The sequence below is a fragment of the Zonotrichia leucophrys genome, chromosome 2 (genome assembly GCF_028769735.1).
Source record: "Zonotrichia leucophrys gambelii isolate GWCS_2022_RI chromosome 2, RI_Zleu_2.0, whole genome shotgun sequence".
NCBI lineage: Eukaryota > Metazoa > Chordata > Aves > Passeriformes > Passerellidae > Zonotrichia > Zonotrichia leucophrys.
Genome location: NC_088171.1, coordinates 58,251,953 through 58,274,274, shown reverse-complemented (window position 1 = coordinate 58,274,274; position 22,322 = coordinate 58,251,953). Strand labels below are relative to the sequence as shown.

At 39.9% G+C, this 22,322-nt stretch overlaps 1 protein-coding gene across 3 annotated transcripts in view; it reads right to left on the bottom strand.

The window, feature by feature from the left end:
• Window positions 1–21,230, bottom strand: part of SLC12A7 (solute carrier family 12 member 7) — an 83,032-nt gene extending 61,802 nt beyond the window's left edge. For all 3 annotated transcript variants that reach the window (XM_064705093.1, XM_064705094.1, XM_064705095.1), the window contains exons 1-3: window positions 21,061–21,230; window positions 2,760–2,854; window positions 547–669 (exon numbers count right to left, since the gene is read on the bottom strand). In XM_064705093.1, coding sequence (XP_064561163.1) covers window positions 547–669; window positions 2,760–2,854; window positions 21,061–21,172 — 330 coding nt within the window. In that variant the 5' untranslated portion in view covers window positions 21,173–21,230. The remainder of the gene's footprint in view (window positions 1–546; window positions 670–2,759; window positions 2,855–21,060) is intronic.
• Between the last annotated feature and the right edge of the window lie 1,092 nt (window positions 21,231–22,322).

The window sequence follows — 22,322 nt, the reverse complement described above, 5'->3', positions numbered from 1 at the left end:
AGTGTTTTCTTGGAATACATCCATGAAGTTTTAAAAATACTTACTCCAACACACAAAACTAAGACAGCTACTCAGAAAAACTACTACCATGTTAAGAGGTGCAAATATGCTTGTAGAATTAAAAGACTGACCTGTTTCATCTCAAATTTACCTTAATATAACTACCTAAAAACCTAGGCAGTTAAAATATATTAATAAACCTGCAAAAAGTCCTACTGTATGCTCATTAGAGGTAGGTAACAGGTACTGATGCTTGCACAAGTTCACAAGGAAGAAGAAAAGAAAGGAAGAAAAAACTGAGTATACTCCATGTTTCAGATCCCAGCTTTGCACATGTTTTACCTACGGGTTTTACAGCACAGTTTTGCTAAAACATGCTAACAAGAACATCAAATTAACACAAGTCCTACAAAAATGCTTCCGTTCTAAACATGGTATTACAAACCTCACTCCCATTTTTAGGTGCCCACATATTCTCTTTTCCGGTTGAAAAATACACCTCTTATAGCTAGCTTTATCTCGATAAATTATTAGAAATCTAAATACCTTCACTTCCTTTCGTTTGCTGTCTTCATCTGCTTCATGTTCCACCACTCCTTGAGTCAGATTAGTGTAGTTTGCTAGTTTATTCAGAAGAGATGACACCATGGGGTTACTATCCATTTCTTCCTGTTGGGTTTTGAAGAAAACTGCATTTATTAAATAAATTTTCTTTTTAAGTCATCGTTTTAGATACTGCTTCAAACATACTCAACAGGTCAGCCCTGATTCAGCCAAATAAAAAAATTAGCATGACAGAATACCAGTCAGCTTGCAACCAACAAGAAGGCTCTATTATTTCTAGAAGTTTAACTCTACATGGCTATGTTGCACCATTTCTTTAATATTTTTACGCTACCTTACAATATGCAGCTCGAATATAAGGAAAATCTAGAGAAATTCCACTGTAATTTTAAAAATCTATTTTCATCACAGTACAGTCTTTAGTGTATTGTACTGGTAAAGTTGGGTCATTTGAGTTTTTCCAGCACATGAGTTTTTCCAGCACCTTGCTTGTGTTTAGAAAGTGACTTCAAATGATTTTTCAAGTACTAAACTACTTAAGTACCTCTCTGAAGTCTAGTGCTGCAGGCTTACATATGTTATTACACCAGGCATACTACTTCCAAAGTGTTAACTTGTTGAAAATACCTACACATCTATTACATATACTTGCACATATGTAACAGCACCTGACACAGAAGTCAGCCCATCTTTCTTTACTGCTACAAAACAAAAGCATGCTAAAACATGTCATACAATCCAGAAGAATACACAACATTAGAATTCCAAGAAAAATGGATCCAGGAGAATTCAATTAAATACAAAATCTTGAACACTGGAAAGAAGACAAGAGAACAGGGTGACAAACACAGACAAGAAGTAAAGTATGGGAGATTAGGTAATGATAATGGTCATAATAGTCAAACTTCTTTTTAACAGTTTATACAACTCTCACATCTGAAAACACAAGAAAAACAAGATTATAGGAAACTTTGAAACATACATAGTAGCAAAAAATTTCACCACAACACCAGCAGTGATGCAGTCACTAGAAGGGTTTCAACGCGATACTGTTAACAGCAATATCTATAACTTGAGATACGTAAAAATAATGGTTTTATATCAGTTTATTTAATGTGAGCCATGTTTCAAAATAACAGATTCGGGACAAAAAGCAGCTGTGGCCAAATTATCATCACTGACGAATACAGCAACTAATTTGAACCACATAAAGTTTTGGAAATGGCTTTATGGAATAGAGCTTGAAGGAGAAAAATTCAATGACAGAACTTTAATACCATCATTCCTGTCAAAAAATACTAAGATATTGCATACATGACAAAAAGACAATTAATGATCAACATTAGTTTGATCCTTAGCAAAATTTTCTCTAGAACAGTGAAAAATAGTAAATATACATTATTTGGGTCGTGCACAGGTGAGACGAAAAACCATGTCCTCTGTACAAAGATATTTGAAAGGAAGAAGAGAAAAATGTAAGAGAACAACAAGAAAAAATTGAGAAGAATGCAACAGTAAGGTGGCTAAACACTGTTGGAAGCACCTTGTTTTTGTTAACAGCAAGCATCAGAGCAAGACTAGTTGATGCTGCTAGAGCGCAGCAACTAAGGTTTTTACTAGAAATACTACTTAATTGCAAAAGTGGTCCTTAAAAGTACTCAATTAATATGCTTTTTTCAGTAATTTGATTGTAATAATTCAGTTGTTTAAAAAGGTATGAAATGTCCATTAATAAAGTAGATATTTACATTAGAAATTGCTATGGTGTGCTCTACATTGCAGTTGGATAATACAACTAAGTCATGGCTTGCAAACTTGTTTTTTAGCGTTGCTGTCTAACAAAATTTCCCCCGTTGAACAAATTATTTTGCTAATCCTCTTAAAACTGAATACTGCTTTCGTTAAAAAAAATACATTTGACTTCCAGTAGCTTTGTCTAACAATGTCAAGATCCTAGACCAAAAATTTAAATGCACGAAGACTTATTTCATATCTTCACATTAATGCACACCAATATTTACTGTTCTTGCCTATATAACATTCAAATACACTGAAATGGAATGTTAGCAGGAACCAAACTATGAAAAAGTTATTAGAATTCATTTTCCCTGCCACTAAATTTTAAGACAGAAAGTAAACAGGTGATTGCTTATCTCCATTAAAGGTAAAATATGTTTTTGGAGTATTTAACTTACCTCAAAGAGAGCCATATTCTTTCCTTCATACATGCTTCTTCTGCCCAATTCTGCACAGTTAATAAATGGACTACTTTCCCTGGCAATCCCATCTCCTAGTGGAAAAGTAACACAATTAAAACAAGACGGAAAAAAAAAGATACTTTAAAAGGAATAGTCAGAAGACTCTGGTAAGAGCTGGTTCTAAATAAGACCATAGGTTGCTGCAAACCTAGTTTTCATCTCAGACATGTGGATGTTTAACATTTAAGGAGATTTAGTTTAACTGTCGAATCTTGGTATAGTGTTTCATCATTATTACTCTTTAACACACATAATGATTTCTCCCCTACCCTTTCTAGTTTCCCTAAAAACACTTGATAATTGCACTACATATAAAGGTTTTGAATATAGAATAAAATAACCTTTTTATTACTTTACTGACTCCCTCAAAAAATCTCCAGTAGTTGAGATAGGAATTTATGAAATGCAAAAGGAATTACTTTGTAAAGGTTGTGTGGAACCTTCCATGACATGTTACACTTAATCTATTCCTTATTGAAATAGAAATTGCATTAACCTGTAGCTCTACTGACCTGTTCTGGCACACCTCTCAAAAAATACAGCATTACTTTCACTGCCTTTCAGCCGACAAACTACAAAAACTATGACATGCTGATACTGTCACAACCCTGGCATTTCCAAATAATCTCAAGTCCTTGCCTGCATCACTTTGCCTGTGTGCCCTTTTGCTCTTATATGCACAGATGACAGCAATAGCACCTACAGTCTCTCCACTACAGAATTAAGGAACAGTTAGAGAACAAGCTGTACTCTTTTCCCCTGTCTTCTCCCTCTGCTCCCTACATGAAATCCCAGAAGAAAGCTCTGGCAAATGTGTACACTAGTCTTAGCACAACATATTATCTTGGTTGTAAACCAGACAGAAATATATCTCAGTCCCTCAAACATAAGAGGGACTGTGGATTTCCCACCACTAATTTCCTACCACTCTCCACAGTATCACTATAGTTATTGGTATCCTGACATAGAAACCATATACTATCATAAGAGACACAGAATATAACAACTGTCCTAAAAATTAGGGCTTTAAAATTAGTTCCTCAGTCCAGAGAAGAAATGGCAATGAATTCACACATCCAATATATTTCCTTCTATCCACATCCTCCAACTTTCATTTTTCTGTTTCTCTACATTATATATTTGGTCTCCTACTACTTCAGGTCCTACAGCCTGGTTAGGCACCCCTCTACCAACCAAGGTTAATGCAAGGTCAGCAGAAGGAACACTGTCAACACAAAAGAATCTCCCTCATGAACTAACACCTTGAGATGTTTCACAGTATATGGAACATGCTGGTTTCACACAAAATTATCTGAGAAATTGGCATTTATGGGTTCCACTTTAATGGGCTCCACTGTACTTAAGAGAAAGATTCAATTAGCTTTTTCACAGACAACAAAAGAGCAACTCTGCCCTGAAACAAATACATTCTGATTTCTCTTACCATTTTGCTAAAGCATATGAGCGCTCGGATTTCTTGCTTAAGACATTGCATTTTCTTTCCAAGATTTTTGCAATGGTTTTCTTTTAGCTCCATTCCTGAAATAACCCCATTATTTCTGCTGAAGTTTTTATAAGCCATTTTCTGATGATAGTCTTCAAAATAGTCTGGTAGTGACAGACTGCAATAAACTCCTGTTTCTCTAATACAGTTTTCTTTTTGTATTTGTGTACGTTTGGCACAGCAATTTGATAGGCAATGCTATGTCAAATCATATAATGTCAAATATTATTTTAGCTTCACTTGAAAGAGAATCAACACTGAAAAAGTGACCAAAAAAGCAAACTGACATGTACTGTCATCTGCAGTTTGTTGACTACTTCTACAATTATAAAATCATTAGGACCATAGAATCATAAAAGCATTAAGATTGGAAAAGAGCCCTAAGATAAGGTCCAAACTTTGAACACTACCATGTCATCTTAATACAGTACTAAGTGCAACATGCAGTCATTTCTTGAACACCCCCAAGAATGGTGGCTCTACCACCTCCCTGGGCAGTCCATTCCAATGTTTAAGCACCTTTTCAGTAAAAAAATGCTTCGTCATGTCCAACCTGAGCCTACCCTGGTGCAGTCTGAATCCATTTCCTCTAGCCATATTGCCAGTTGCCTAGGAGAAGAGGCCAACCCCTATACTACAAGTCCTTCCAGGTAGTTAGAGAGAGTGATAAGGTGCCTCCAGAGCTTCCTTTTCTTCAGGCTGAATGACCCCAGCTTCCTCAGCCACTTGTTATCAGACTTGTGTTCCAGACCTTTTCATTGCCCTTCTCTGGACACACTTGGCAATTCAATATCTTTCTTGAAGAAAGAGGCCCAAAATTGGACACAAAACTCAATGTGTGGCCTTAACAGTGCCAAGTACAGGGCAACAATCACTTCTCTAGTCCTGCGGGCCATGGTATTTTCAATAGAGGCCAGGATGCCATTGGCCTTCTTGTCCACTTGGGCACACCACTGGCTCATATTCAATCAGCTGTTGACCTGCACTCTGCGGTCCTATTTTGATGAGCCACTTTCAAGCCACTCTTCTCCCAGACTTCAAAATTGCATGGGGCTGTTGTGCATGACCTGGCACTTTGCCTTACTGAACCTCATACATGTACCACAGTGGCTAACCTCCAGTTGTCCGGAACCTCCCCAGTTTATCAGGACTACCAATAATGATAGAGAGTGGCTTGGCAATCTCTTCTGTCAGGTCCCCAAGTACACTCTAGTGGGTTCCACCCAGCCCCATACACTTCTGAGTGTCTAAGTGGCTCAATGGATCACTGACTACTTTTTCCAGATTATAGGGGGTCAGTTCTGCTCCCCATCTATCTCTACCAGCTCCAAGGGCTGGTCACCATGAGGATAACTGGTCTTTCTGTTGAAGACTGAGGCAAAAAAGGCACCTCAGATTGCCTCATCCTTTGTTACAATGTTACCCTTCATATCCAAGGGTATGAAATTATAGATTTTCCTTATCTTCTTTTTGTTAATATATTCATAAAAACACCTATGAACACCTTTGAGTTTTAATCACTGCTGTCAACAAAATCAGCTTTATTTCAAATTAAAAACCACCACCTTTTGAAGTATCCTCATTTAATATGTCTAGATATACAGTGAATCTTATTAACATGTAAGTCAAACTGACATGTATTAAACCATTCAGCAGAAAGAACTAGTTTCAGAATCTCAATGCACAGACATCATCTGTGGTGAAATTAACCAAACAAACTATCTCAATCTTTAGCTTATTCTTTCTTCAAAAGAAGATTCAATAGTGTCCTGGGGTGACATTATGATGCTTGTATCCCCATTCATCTGTTCTGTGCCTTTAAGACCGGCTCTGAAGAGTGGAAGTTTTGTTTGGGTTTCTCTTATCAGGAACACAGAGACGAGCGGTACATAGGGCTGTTTTTTCACTTCTGGCTTCAGCTTGCTGCTTTTGCTTGCTCCCTTTTCCTGCTCTTGCTTCTGCTCTGCTTTCGCCTCTGCTTATTAGCTAGTTTAGCTAAACAGTCCACATTCCTTCCTGGACAGTTTCTCCTCTCTTGTTTCTGTGACCATCTCGAACCTGCTCCGGACTGGGACCCGGGAACACCGAAGGTTCAGCTGCAGCAGCTGCCCCAGCGCCAGAGGGACTGAGAACAGAGCAACCACCCCCGAAAGAGACTTTCTGATTTTGTCATCTTTCTCAAAGTGGTGTCATCGGGTATTGCGCATTTTGTGTGCTGGGGGGTGCTGGGCCAGTCAAATAAACAGGTTCTTTCCACCTCTCTCTAAGGAATTTTTTCCTGAACCGGTTGGGGGGAGGGGCCGTGTGGGTTTTGCTTTCTGGAGGGGCCCTCCTTTGCAGATTCTTTAACAAATTTGCCCTAAACCAGGACAAATAGCAAAGAAATAATTCATTAGAAAACCAGATTTAAATTAAGACAGGATTAACACTTTTCACAAATCCAGTAAATCTTGCCCCTCATGCATCAAGTGGACAATAGAAAAAGCTATTTCAGTTACTTCTACTGAGGTTACATGGAACATGAAAGGAATAAAAACTTCATTTCACTAGTAAGTCTAGCCATCTCTGTTTATCTCAGCCCTATCCTCCTGAACTCTGAGAGGAAGCTTTAAGATAGTCAAATCACAGAATCATGTAGGTTGGAAAAGCACCTTGACACCAACCACACACTTAACACTGCCAAATTCATCACTAAAAAAATATCCCTAAGCACCACACCTACACATATTTAAAATACCAGGAGGGATGGTAGCTCAGCCACTTCCTTGGGCAGCCCATTCCAATGCTTGACAAGCAAATCACCTTTTCATTAGGTCTCTTTGAAATTGCGTCTGTTTAAACACTTCTCAAGTGTGAGCTGAGTGAAACATAAAATAAAAAATAGAACTTCCAATGTAGTTTCAGACATATCATTAAGCTGCATTTCTTCTGAAATCCAGTTTCTGCAACCGAAGCATTCAAAAAATCTATACTTTCTGTTGCTTGATTTCTGAAAGTAACTCAGTTTATGAGGGTTTACAGGCAAAAATCTTAAATCTAGACTAGCATTTCATTTTGGACCACAAAAAAGGCAAAACAGAATAACCAAAAAAAGCCCTTTGGGTTTGTTTATGGTATGTTTCATGTGTCTTCTGGCACAGAAAAAATTTGCCTGTTGATATCATACTCCATGTCACTCAACTAAGTCATCACAGCCTAAGTTATAAAAATTATGTTTCTATCCTCGTACCTTCTTTAAAAATTATTATTACAATTTTTAATCCGATATGGAATGTTCTTATAAACTAACACAATTCTGTGCTTACTGCTGGAGCAGTAGACAACCTAAAGCCATGACTAATTGCTATAGATAGATAATGAGATGATTGGCTCTTGCAATTAAAAGATGAACATTTTGTGAAAATTAAGAGAAGCTTTATTAATGTATAATTATGTTAATGTAGTTTAGATGTCCTCTGTTCTCCCCATAGTTCCATTTTCCTCCCACTCTGTATTGTTGCCATCAGACAGCATGGGGTGTCTAGGACAGGTAAAAGAGAAGGCGTGCACATCTGCCCCTTACCTGGGGCAGTTGAGAACAGAAAAGCTTGTTGCTAAGGGGGCACAGCATGACAACACCTGAGCCTCCAATAAAGTTACAAGAAAGCAGTCTCCACCAATGAATGGCAAAGAAGAGCTGACTGATAGACTTTGGAAGGGGCCAGTGTTGGCTGATGCAACCCCCAGGGGTATAAAAGATGGAGCATCCATCTTGCAGATGAACCAGCCACATGGTAGGCAGCCATGAAGGCAGCTCTCAGTGCTGCAACTTTTTCCTTATTTAGTCCTTTTGCTATATTTTTGTTAAGGCTTAATAAACCTTTTAAAATTTTTAAAGTGAGCAGTTGTCTCTCACACATAACAATGGGAGCTTGTCCGGGATACAAAGCCTCTTCTCCCGTGGCTCAGGAGATTTCAGACGAATGGTGCCCCTGCTGATTTTAACCGATTGAACAACTTCTCTTAGGACCATCAGTGATTGCAGATAAACCTGGAGACTATGGAGGACTATATAACAAAAAAGAAGAAAGAGAAGGATCTAGAAGATTGTGAGTATGTTAATCCCGAAATGTGAGTGGAGTAGTTCTAGGAGTATGCTTAAAGATCCTTATAATTATTTTCACTAGAATATAGTTCCATAATTCCAGTATATGAACGTGAGCTTCACATTAGTAATATACAGATCCATCCTGGTCTGTTGAAGATTCAGGATAATAGACAATTCAAAACTGAGCGGGACACATAAGAGAAGAAGGGGCGGGCCCTGTAGCTGGCAGGACATGTGTAGAAGAAGGACAGAAATATGGCAGGCAAGATTCATACAAGACAAAAGCAGGAACTCCCGGGCTGGCGGGACACGTGAGATTAAAAGATTAATAAGAGCTCCAGAGCACTTAGAGGTCACCAAGTTAAGAGCCATGATGTTAAAGTGATAGCAAAAGTCACCATTCAGCAGAAATGATGCTCGTATCGGGACAGGTAGCTGAGGTAACTTTCCTAGCCCGCGGGCAGTAGCAGGGAGGACCATGTGGCTGCTCCATGTGGAGCAGCGGTGCACTGAGTGCAGTAAGCTCCTGGTGCTCTGGCAGCACAACAACATCTAAAGCTTATCAGCCAAGGCGCACGCCTGCGCAAAGTGACTTAGTGGTGGCCTGCGCAGCTGCTGCTTAGGACAAGCCAAGTGCACGAGGTTCCCTGGGCAGGGGCGGTGGGAGAGGGGAAGCGGAATTTCACAGGGTCTCCACGGTAGTTCTTGCGACCCATGGGCATGGAGAAGGCCAGGGGGCAAGTCTGCATAGACCGGTCTTAGCAGCCATGCAGAGCACGGCGGGTTTCCAATATGCACCAACCCAGTGATGATGGAGGAAGACCGGCGGAGACATGGTGCCAAGATTCCATGCGGTGCTGTCAGCAGTCAGAGACTGGTCAAGGTGCAAATGTTCCCAGGCTGGGGCACGGGGTCTGCCCTGGCTCCCCTGTGGAGCCATGGGATCAAGATGCCACGTGGGTGATGGCACCCAGAGGCAACAGAGGGCTGTGGGCAGCAGGAGGGCTGACAGCAATGACTTTTGCCAAATGCATGAGGTTTCCAGGCTGGGAACCTCACGGGTAGTAGAGGGCCAGGAGTGTCCAGCGCAGTGGCTTTCAGAGGTTCCGACCCAACTGAAGGTGACTGCGGCCATCAGATGCACTGGAACCCGGGGCTGCCACTGGCGAAGGCTGCACTCGTGGACCGGGGGACTTTAGAGGCACCGGACTACTGGCGCAGAGTGCCTTTGGGCTCGGCGCTGCCAGGGCTGAGGGTATTGGAGCCCGGAGCTGCTGGTCCGTTGGTGTGAGCTGCTGCTGATAGGAGCCACACTTTCACAGACCAAGAGGTTCAGAGGTGCGGTGCCACCAGGATAGGGGGCAGGCTCAGTTGTGTGACCATGCAGACCACAGCAGTCACCAGCCTGGCGGCAGTGCTGTGAGATGTGTTCTGCATAGAAACCACTGAGAGTCAAAAACTTCTGGTTGTGCAGGGGTGGGCTGGGGGAGGGTAGGCCAGTGCAGAGATTGCTGCCTGGCGGGCAGCTGGCCCTAGCCAGGCACATTTCCTCAGAGGCAGTGTGCCACGACCAGCTCCGGGTTGGCTGGGAAGGCCTCCAGCGGCAAATGGCCCAGCACTGTGCAAGCAGCAGCAGGTGTTACAGCCCCTGGGCAGCAGGTCTCACCGAATGCTGGGGCTGAGGGAGAGGTAGGACATGTGATGTACAGAGATCCCCCCTCCCTGGCAGCACTCTCGGGGGACCCAAGTCCTTGTGATCGAGGCTACAGCCCACAGGGACTTGGGAGTGCTGGCGGGGCAGCTGCGCCTGGCAGGGCTGGCCAGGGCACCAAGCTGCAGAGATTTCCCTGTGATATACATCAGCATAGAGCTGCATGAACACAAGAACACCATGTGAGTGGCTTAGCAGCTGCTTCCACTGGTGTTCTGAGAATATAAACGAATAATTTATTTTCCAATAAGAAGGCAAAGCTTCTTCTTACTTCTTTCTCTTCTTTTCCTCCCTCCCTCCCTCCCTTCCTTCCTTCCTTCCTTCCTACTATTCAAGGAGATGGGCTCTGTCAAGAAAGCCTGCAGTATATCAGAGAGGCAGGCTCTATCCAGAGAGCCTGTAATTAGAATGAACTGTGAACAAACCTCCACAATTATAGGGACCACAAGTACCTCCCTTTTAGTTAAAAGGTAAGAAGTATCCCTTAACAAAACACAATAGTGTAGCTGTGTAAAGAGTGAAGAATACCATAACCTACTTTTTTACTCTTTGTACAGTACACTTGTAAAGATTACTTCATCACTGTCATATATTTAGATGTTGTACATTACTGGTAAGTTTTGTATACAGATCCAATTATAACTAAAGTTATAAGTTAAGAAACCTCTACTAATATTCTGCTTTCATTAGTGCATTTAAAATTACTTCATTTGCAAACCTGCCAAGCCTTCCAGAGAAAGCAGTTTCCAAATACCTTGTCAAAAATTCGCACAGAAATGCTGGTAGCAATTTTAGATTTTATTTATACGTGACATCTTAAAGATATCAGAAAGAGCTGAGCTGTTCTTTCTGTGTAAGGGGTTTAATACACTACCTGATTGTACTGAAAAATGTGGGCAATTCAAAACTAGTTTAGTATGAATTTTTATATTGTATTTCTAAATGCTGTTCATTATATCAGAAATCCTCTTGAATTTTGCCTAACAAGAGAAGAAAGACAACTTCTTATTTAAGCAGCTGGGAGAAAGGGACTTCGGTTCAGTTTTAATATTGCCCTCTTCAGAGAAGATGCAATAAATCTATACTTAGCCTTGAAGGAAGAGAGGTACAGGATAAGACATATTAATGTATATCATAGAAACACTAAGAGAATTTGAAAATTTGGCACCGCTTCATTTCAGAGCCTTCAGTCTAATCTACTGGAAAGTGCCCCAGTATTTTCATCATTCTGAGAACAGGTGACAGCCAGTGTATGCCTTGTTCTCTCTCTTTTCAGTAAATTTCTCTCTAGTTCTAGTTTGTATCCCACCCCAAAGTCACAGAGAGTAAAATACTACCTAGAAGTGGCAAGGTAGTAACAAGCAGTACAAATCTCCTACTGCTCTCTTTCCAGAAGAACTCTAAAGAGTGCTTTACACGTATCTACCAGTGTGTATGTATGGGTGTGCATGTTGCATGCATTATTATATAAATATGTGTTAAATTACCCCATCTCAGGTATGTCTAAGTTAGTGTACAGCCCTTTGTTTGTGAGTGTACACAGGCTCTACAAGTGTGAGCATAGCCCTGTCTAAGATATGTGTGTTAATAACATTACACATATTAGTGTGCAGATTTAAACACTTGTGTTAATGTACACAAGTTCTAAATACAAACAAGTCTCATGTTTGTGAGCACGTGTGCATTGGTAGAAACTGTACATAAGTGTCTCTGTAGCACACGTGTGCTAGCGTGTGAAGTAAAGTGTGCACAGCTCCATGAGAGTATGCAAGTGTGTGCTGCTAACAGGTACCTCTGTACTCCAAGGTTCGAGACCAATAAACAAGTACCTATGTGTGTGTACTAGTTCAGCATATACCCTTATGGGCAGACATGGGCGGAACATGCCAATAAACACGGCTCTGGATGCACAACTCCGTGCGTCCTGCTGTTGTCTCACCTGAAAAAAGACGTGCATTTGTGTGTGTCAATGTGTATGTATCACTACTGAGCTCTGCTGACCAGAGTAGCTCCTAATCCCCTCTGTACACTCTAGTAGAGATCAACTTATTTTATAACAAAAATAGAAACCAACCCATTCAAACTGCTATTATTTATGTTCTTACCTCGTGCCTTAATTTTGCTGTAAACTTGTTAGAACTTATAAATGTGTGAACTCATTCTCATATATTGATATACTAAGAAACACTACTCCTCTGTTATTGTACTTTATGAAAGACAAGTGAAAGTCTCATGACTACTCTAGGTGCTTTATATAACCATTAAAGTAACATTTTGAACAAAGAATTTGGATTGTGTTATTCATTAGTATAACTGTCCTATAAAAATTACAAGTATCTGTTAAAGGGAGGAACAGTAGAAAATATTAAAATAATTTGCTTAAAACTGAAGTATAGAGAGAACCAGAAGGCAAGACCAGGTTGGCCACTGTACTTACCACACGAGAAGATGATAATAACCCTGCTGCAGGCAGCAAGCCAGTAGACATGGAAGGTGGGGGTAAAAGCCATACTGGACCTCTGTTCACAAACTCCACCAATCATTTTGCTTAAAATTCTTTTCCACTGTCCTCACCCAGATCAACAGATGCTATTAAAAATGAGTTAATTACTCAAATCAAATAACTTATAAAATAGAAAAGGAAGGTTTGTTATAGATAGATAATGAGATGATTGGCTCTTACAAGATGAATATGGTGTGAAAATAAGGGAGCTTTATTAATGTATTGTTATGTTATTTTAGTTTAGATGTCTTCTGTTCTCCCCATAGTTCCATTTTCCTCCCACTCTGTATTGTTGCCATCAGACAGCATGGGGTGTCTAGGACAGGTAAAAGAGAAGGCGTGCACATCTGCCCCTTACCTGGGGCAGTTGAGAACAGAAAAGCTTGTTGCTAAGGGGGCACAGCATGACAACACCTGAGCCTCCAATAAAGTTACAAGAAAGCAGTCTCCACCAATGAATGGCAAAGAAGAGCTGACTGATAGACTTTGGAAGGGGCCAGTGTTGGCTGATGCAACCCCCAGGGGTATAAAAGACGGAGTATCCATCTTGCAGATGAACCAGCCACATGGTAGGCAGCCATGAAGACAGCTCCCAGCGCTGCAACTTTTTCCTTATTTAGTCCTTTTGTTATATTTTTGTTAAGGCTTAATAAACCTTTTAAAATTTTTAAAGTGAGCAGTTGTCTCTCACTTTAATGTACCTTTCCTAAAAGCCTATGTGGTACTTGCTGTGTGGATGGGACATGCAAAAAACCCTACTCTTGATTTCTGCATATACTCAAGCACTGTGATGAGTGATTATGTCTGAATGGAAATAAGCTGCAATGACATTTTTTTTGTAAACAAGACATACAGCTACAAGAAGAGAAGGTAGGAGATATATCTGAAGATAATATTTAGTGTGTTGATGCACATCATTACAATGTGCACATGCATACACACTAGTCCCCCAAATGCCAATGCAGTGTAACCCACACAAATTATTATAAACTATACCAGAGCTGTTCTGGCCTTAAATTTTCTGGCATTGTCATCAGATGACTTTTTATTAACATTTCCACACACCAAACAAGGTAACAATTTTTGCACATCACAATTCAGTGCTGGTCACAGACACAAAAGGCAGCATGGTATGCAAATTTATCTTCTTCAGAAGTTTCAGAGTAGCAATCCTCAGAAACACCAAAAAGTAGATTACTTTTGAAGTATGTTAACAGGTAAAAATTTCTAAGCTGATCCAAACTGGCCCATTTTATACAGTGTAAACTAGAATCCAACAGTAGAGCTTAAACATGGAGATGTCAACTTCGTCAATAAGGTAGCCCTCTTATTCAGGGGTTGGACTAACATAATCTCCAGAAGTCCCTTCAAACTGTAACAATTTTGCAATTCCCCTTTCACACTTAATACTCACCACTCTGCATCCCCATATCATACTGCTACTCACATAAATCCATATGCTGTCACGAGAGACAATCAGTGTAGTAATGAGCAATTACTCAAACAGAAACAACTTTCTTAGCATTCATAACAATTCTACCTCTGCTTCCTTCCCCACTCCTGAATCACAAGTAGCAGAGTATGAAAAATGTATGTTATAGCTGTTATATTTCTTGTTATAGAGAAAGTGGCAGAGAAAGGATAGAGGATAGGAAACTACCATTTAAGAAATCCTAAATTTGCACTGTAATGCCTGATCAGGAGATTAGAATAAAAATATTTGACTATTTAATCTAATTTCCCATCTTTTTGCAGGCTTAGGAATTTGATTTGATCACTAAGCTCTATAACTTTAAAAAAATCATATTGAAATTTAAGCAGTGCATCTCTTGATGTTTTCAGAACTGAAATAAGAAAAAAACCTATTAGTTCATGTAAAGCTTAAGGGTTTTAATATTGAAAAAATCTCAAATTGTTCCATATTTCTACTTAAATTTGGTTCTTTCAAACTTCCAGGTACAACATCCTAGTAACTGCTTCTAAATTTAACCACTTACAGTATTTTCTCTCAGTGAAGGTAACTATACTTATTTAAATCATCTCAACCTATCTCTTGAAAAATCAAAAAAGTTCCTAAAACATTTTTCTAACTTTTAATTTTTTTTTGTGGAAACATTCTGTACAAGTTTTAAGTTACACAACATCAAAAAAAAAAAATCAAACTCTGATAATCAAATACAGCGTTCTAACACCAGCCTCAGTCAATGCTATTTACAGAAGTATAATTGTCACCTCTACTCCAAGGATCAGGCTAGCCCTCTTTACCATAGCATTAAACCAAGCTCATGATATTCTATTCCAGTCTGACCCCTAAATCCTTTCCAGATTCACTGCTTCCTAACTGTCCCACACTACATCTGCCATCATGATTCATATCCAAGTAATGCTCCTAATGCTCCTGTTTACCTTGTATTCAAACATGTTTTGTCCAAAAAAGCAAGCACCTTTTTCTCCTGACATGCTGTAAGAGTTTAACATCTATCTGAAAAATAAAAGTAGATAGCTTTCATATGGCAAAAGAATACAAGTGTTGTTCAAAGGAGTGAGAATTACATAAACTTTTGAACATCATACCCTCAAATACAGTAGATCAGCTATGATAATGTATAACTGTTCTCCAAACAAGTACATGTGTTAAACTAGAAAAGCTTTGATTCCCACTAGAAATTGCTAATTTTATATGTTGTTATCTAAAGCAGAGCTGCAGTTAGGGAACAACTCTTAACAAAAAAGTCCTAACTCTTCACAGTTTGCAAAGGGCAACTCTTAATCATAGTCCATGTACCTTGAGGTAGGTTCTGGTTAGCCATATACAGGTGAAATGTAACAGTTTTAAATAAAAAAAGGTAACATTTTCATTCAGATAGTATTTGGTCATATTAAGAACAAGCCACTGCAAACTGAGAATATGAAAATGGGATCCTGTTTGCACAAGAGACAGCAAACATTTAATGTTACTGTAACAAAACTTTTTAAGGTAAAAATACATAAAGTTTAAAAGTCAATAAAACTGATGTATATGACCATCGCATCCAAGAAAGCTACCTGTGGCAAAATCTGTAATTCTATCTTCTCTATCATGCATATTTCCTTCCTGTATGTTCAAGTTTTTGATTGGCAGGCAACAAAAGGGAAGTCATAGAATCTTATAAATTAAATGTCCTAACACTTCTAATCTAAATCCACATACTGGAGCACTCCTTAGAGCTCTAAAACATAGTCATGTTTTTAAAAGCCACCTTGGAGTTCTACAATACAGTCAAATTTTTAAAAGCCACTGTCTTCCTATAATGCAAATTATGAAAAAGGCATTCATAAACTTGTTTGAACACACTTTGCCTCAATTCTTGTGCCACATTGGTTTAAGAATTCAGTGCAACCCAACTCAAAAGGTTTGTGTTATTGGGTTCTTTTTAGTAATTTAATGTCTAAATATATTTACTACATCACAAATTTCTTCCAGTATTTTTATTAATGATTAGCATAATTTATATGTTATACTGATATGCACAACAAAGTGTATTTAAACCCCTTGTAAATAAACCTCTTTACATAATGGATGATTCTAATATTACATCCATCATCTATGTTATCAACATTGCTAAATCTTAGATTTTTCTTTACTTAGGCTGCTATTATCATCAAGCACAACTTACTTCTAATGAAAACTGCAAAAGCTCTTTATAAATTCTTTAAAATATGGCTGGAAGTAAAAGAACCTCCTATTTCAGTAAGAAAGATATTAGAAAACCACAGTATTTTCTTGTAAAGAGACTCACTTGGATTTGGCCCGTTTTCTTCAAAATCTTGCTCACTCATGATTAAGGAAAATTAAGTCGGTCTCCTCTGATGATTCGAGAGAATTGAAAGAGGAAACTGACAGTTCCTTCCTCCCAGCTTAGTGTAAGACCTCAGATCCTGTTTCTTACTAGCATTGGATTAATCCTGAAACAAGTCATTAAGACTTCAGGCTGCATGAGTGCACATGACATGAACTGCATGAGAGTCACAGAACTCACTGAAGAGAATTAAGCTGAAGGATTTTTGTCAGCAATTAAGACCCTGCTTAGTGATATGAGAAGGATCAAGTCACTGAAACATCCCATGTGTCCATCTAATAAGTACTTTAAAAGTTTTATTTCTATCAAATAAATTCATTTTAAAATATATCCACTAAACAGATCAGTAGAGATTAGCAACAAGTAGTATTAACCTATTCCAAAGACCTATCTACTATTAAAAAACCTTCTTTTACACACCAAAAGATATCTGTACGTATTAGCAGACCTTAAGCAAGTCAGTTAGTTTTTAAACATTGATTTTATGTAGAAATACTTGGCATTTGTTCTACTTAAGATGTAGCAGATAAACACTTTAAAATATAGTTCTAGTAATTTTGTAAGCTCTTTTTAAAAACAAATATTTTTAATTTATAAAGGTTTCTTTTTAGACTGGCAGCATAATTTATTAATTCTCTTTCAAATTAAATATGTCACTGTTTTCTAGTTTATGGATTAATGTATTACACATTTTAAATCAGCCTTAAACTCATAAAAAGTGTTTCAATTCTGTTAAATGGATGCCAGTGACAGGAACAGACTAGTTCCTGGGATCAAATCTTTGAATAACATCTAAAATCTACTTTTCTCTGATCATAACATCTATGCTGCAAGCATGGTCAATTATGGCAGTTAAGGTAGAAGGGTTGACTGAAAATACACTAGACTACTCCGTGAGATTAATTATCTTCCTCCATTGCACATATACACACACAGACACACACACACACACACGTGTCGACTATTCCCTGGTTTTCCAATAAGTAACATTTTACAGAAATTCACGGCATCCATGCTTCATTAGTTATATGATGGCTTCTTCGTAGATGATCGGGTTTGTTATTGCTATTCCTTGTATTTGAGGGTCTTCAATTTTAAAAGAATTTGCAGGAGTTAGTTCTCACATTAGTTTCTAAATAAGAAACTGCTATGGCAAGGTAAATAATACTATGGGATGCTAAAAATACTAGCGATGTCTTGAAGCACCTGATACACAGAGCTGCTAGGGAACGAAAAGCTGATCAACTTTACAAAATTTTTACAGGTCTATCTAGACAGTCACTAAAACTACGTGTGAAAAAAACAAACAAAACACCCAAAACAAATCAAGCCCAGAATTTCTTATAAAACTTCATCCCTTACTGTCTATAGACTCATATTTCCTTCTCCTCTTCAACCATTTACTATCTCCTGACTACCCTTTCTTTGTAGTCTATTATAACCACATTGAAAGACACAGAAAACAGGCATGTCTTCTTTCTGCTACTTTGTGAATATTTGAGTTAGCAGGCTGCACCCTAAACCATGTTAACTTGAAGTATTCTGCCTTTTCTGAAGTACTACTGTGACTAGTGCTACAGCCCAGCCCCATAGGGAGTCACAAATGTCTTCTCCTCCTTTCACATACATCAAAGTATCATATAGTCAGAAAATATGAAGCTATGGAATTTCATATTATTAAGAAGGAGTGCAGATCATAGAACAAGAACATCCCAGGTTACTCCTTTATCACACAGATGATTATCAGGTAAGAATGTGTGAAAGGGGATAAATGCACAAAACTGTGCACTAATTGGTAAGTGCCTTGCTAATAAAAATCAAAACTACTGTTGATCTAATGACTAGACACCATACAACTGATTCCCTCAAAAAAATTAGCAGAGTTTGATGGGACAGGTTTGCCAGGTTTTCATGTATTTGGTAGGTTGGTTTGTTTTTTTTTTAAAAAGGTACTAGTGCAGTCAAGGAAAACCTACTTGGTTTTTAAGACACAATTCAATCAAAACTGATAACATGCTAGATTTCTAAACAACTGGAACAAAACAGCATGCTGAGCTATGTAGGCTAAATCAAATGGGAAGTTCCCATTCTCATCTTTTTTATGTTCATCTCTTGCTCTCAGCTTTACCCACCTCTCACCTTGACACAGCCCTAGCCATTCTCACTTTTTGCAGTACTCACCTCAACCCAAAATGATTTTTACCTCTCCAGCAGTTTACTTTACTCACAGTTTAGCACACTGTACCAGACCAGTGGTTTGCTTCCTTTTTCCTGCGTCTGATGGTCAAGCGCAGGAAAATGGAAGCAAACCCAGACACAGAGGAGGACAAGGAAAGAAATAATTTACTTCTTAGCCTTTTTCTCAAGGCTGGAGCAGTGAGAAGGGCAAGGAATCCTTCTCTGAGCAGCAGGCTTTTAGATGGGCTTAACTACAGCAGCTATCAGAAGTACAAACATTTCAGAATTCTTTAGTTTTCAGAAGAATAACTCAAGAACAATTATTTTATTATACAGCATTAACTTAACAATGCCATACAATACCCAAAGCAACACTAAATAGCACATCTTTCACTTCCCAAAACTGTCTGTCAGAGGGTAGCATTTAATCTCTCCATGAGATCAGAACTCTTCGCCTATAATTTATATACAAATCAATGCCTTCCCTTTTCAGTGTTTTCCTCTCTACTTCCAATTTTACAAACACACAAGAAGAGTCATACATAAATTCATCCCCTTGACTGATACAGATCCATAACAGTAAATATATCTTACAATTGTAACTACTAGTCCCCAAAACACTACCTAATCACATAATTTTTTTTTTTTATTTATCTCTGGTCTTTAGGGTTGTGATAAACCACTGTGAAAGTAGCAGTTCCTCTCTTCGTCTCACCTTCCCAGGATTTAAAAATGTTCCAAGCCTTTCAGATACTTCATATATACATGCAGTCTAACAAATCCTGTCTAACTTTGCCTGTATGTATAGTCAGTATTTTAAAATGCCACCTGTGTAAACATCATACACCATGCCTTTCTGACTAGCTCTTCTACCAAAACAAAATTTGCCCAGATTAATGCTGTACTGCTAGTCATCCATCTAGTACAAAGAGATGTCACAGAAACAAACTGTTGTTGTTGTTGTTTGTTGTCAGAAACAAATTGTTAAACTGTCACAGCTTATATTGCTTTGGTTTTTCTATTGCATTTAGTTCGGAAAAGAAGAGGCAGTTATTAGGACACCTAGAGATTGTTTGAATATACTAAGGGAAAGGCACCTATATGTATTATATATCTTTAATAGGTAAGTAGGATTTTAGAGTAGAAAGCTTTGGAAGAAAATAACCCAACTGTGTCAGCTTGGCGTTTTACTATATTAGCTTCCTAAAATAATGTAAATATATTAAATTTGTCAAATATCTGTTTTTATCTCTTTACATTCATATCCCACATAACACGGAATTAGCCTTATTTATCTGTCACCTATACCACAAAAATAAGATGCCTTTTACAAACCGCCATTTATTCACCTGTTGTCATGTAACAAAGTTAATCCCCCCATAAACCTTTACAGAAGTATCGATTGTAACAAAGCATCCAGAATAAAGTGCAACATGTGAACTAGCTCTCGAAGTTGCTAGCAGTGATTCACACACCATACTTGGTATTGCTGCTGCAACACGCTTCGGAAAAAGGCAGTGTTAAGCGCCACAAAAATTACTGCTTTCCCAGCAGTGCCTTGTCATGCAAGTGAAGAAGCACTCATTTCCCCAGCAACGCTGGCAAAGAAATACTACTGCCCCTGCATTAGGGGCTGTCCTGAGCAGACCCTCACTCACGATGCCCGAGCTCCACCTCCGGTTTGATTCTACTTCCCCAAAAGACTTCAGGAACGAGGCCTAGCAAGAAGCAAGGCTCCGAACGCGACGGCATCTCGTAGCAAACACCTACTTAACCCTAGACGCTATATCTGATGCAAAAGCACATGGCTGGACAAACACCTGGAGCAACGCAGGTAAAATTGTGCTCTTCTCCACAGTCTGAATCTTGCCTCTTAGCCCTCTCTCTGGTGTGCTCCAACAGCAGTTAGCCTTTAAGACAGCCTAATGGTTGGATTTGATGATCTAATCTTCAAGATTTCTTCCAACCGAAACGATTGATTCTACGTATTTTCCCCGTTCGTTAGACCGCCGTGGGCGATGCTGCTTCCGCCCGCTTCCCGTCGCAGACGGGAGGCGGACTGACCGCCCCACACCGCCCCGGGCAGGCGGCGCGCCCGACCGCGGGCTGCTCCTCTCCCCCGGCTGGAGCCGCCCATAAGTACTTCCTCCTTTCGGCCAGCGGCGCTGACTAATGGAAACAAAGAGAAACAGGCTCTCAGCCACCTCAGGCTCCAGACTTTCGCCCTTTCCTGAACCGCACTTCTATACCTGGACAGGTAGCCCCGGCATCACTCCCTGCAGAGAGTCGATGCGGCCCCTCCACAGTATTCGGGGACTCTGTCGGCCCGCAGGCCCGCCGCAAACCCACTCCTCCGCACGCAAAGAGCCGACGCTCTCTTTAGGCGTTGACCACCGGCGCTTCACCACTCTCTCACCAGTGCCCCGGTCTCTCTCGTCGCCTTCATCTTCCTCCTCTCGCTGCTGCCCATCCCGCTGCCGCTCCTCGCCCTGCGCCTCCACCGGTACCACCGTGAAGCTCGTCGGCATGCTGCAGACGGCCCCAGACCCGCTGGCGCCTCCTCCCAGGGCAGCGGGCAGGGTGAGTCGGGCGCTGCCGCCTCCCTCACGTGAGAGCCATTTCCTCACGCAGCGGGGGGGCGGTGGCCGGCACCGCGCCACTTCCCCCTCACCGCTTGCTTGATGCCGCTGCGGCCGTAACTCCGAAGGGAGAGGCACGGGCCCTGGGACATCCCCTCTTCCTCAAACCTTGGCTTACAGTTATCCTTGCAGCGCTAAGACCACCAGGCTACTGCTCCTCTGATCTCACCAGACAGAAACTGCTTTCCACTCGAAACCAGAGCCAGGCTGTAGGGCCTTAATCCTCCAGATCACTGAAGGGATGACAGTATCCAAAAGGCCTAAGCAGGGGATTTATGATCACCTTTTGGACAAGTGGAGAAAATTCACTGTGTGCCTTTGGACTACCAGGACATAAAGACAGCTCCCAGAAATCTGCTTTCCTACACAGCAGCCATGCTTTACAGTAGACAGGTGAAGGTCCTGGGATTCAGGCTAGAGTCAGTATTTAAACTCTGACCAGCAGTGATGCAGATTCAAAGAGTCAGTGGATGAGCAGTGTGTCAAATTAAATATTAATGGTACTAGTGATGAGATATAGCTCTTGGTTACCTACAACTTCCATCTCAAAGGAGGTCGTAGCATCTCCACTCCAAAAGTAGAGAAAACAGATTTAAAAGCAAGGGACATTTTTCTTGTTTCTTGTTCTTCTAGCAAAGTGCTAGAATAAGCCAGAAAGTCTATTCATTCAGTCTGTATCTGTGTCTTTTGGAAGAGGACTGGTAGTTTTGTGGCTCCTATACGTCACTGGAATGGAAGATGTATATGTAACACTACAGTCTGTCCCACAGCATAAAGGCCTTCAGAGAAGGGAGTAGGCAAATTATTCTGGCCATCAAAAGTGGCAGTGAGCTGGCAGATGTGGAGATGATTGGTTTGAAAAACAGCATTTACTGAACCAGATTTCAGTAAAAAACAGAATTCCCTGAAAAACAGAATTCACAATCCCTCCTCTTTGTTTTTCTTACTGTATTTGGCTTGAGTTACAACTTTTGTACTTCTACACTTTTGGCATACTGATACTTTTCATAGGTCTTAAATGCCTTGTTTTCATCATCTT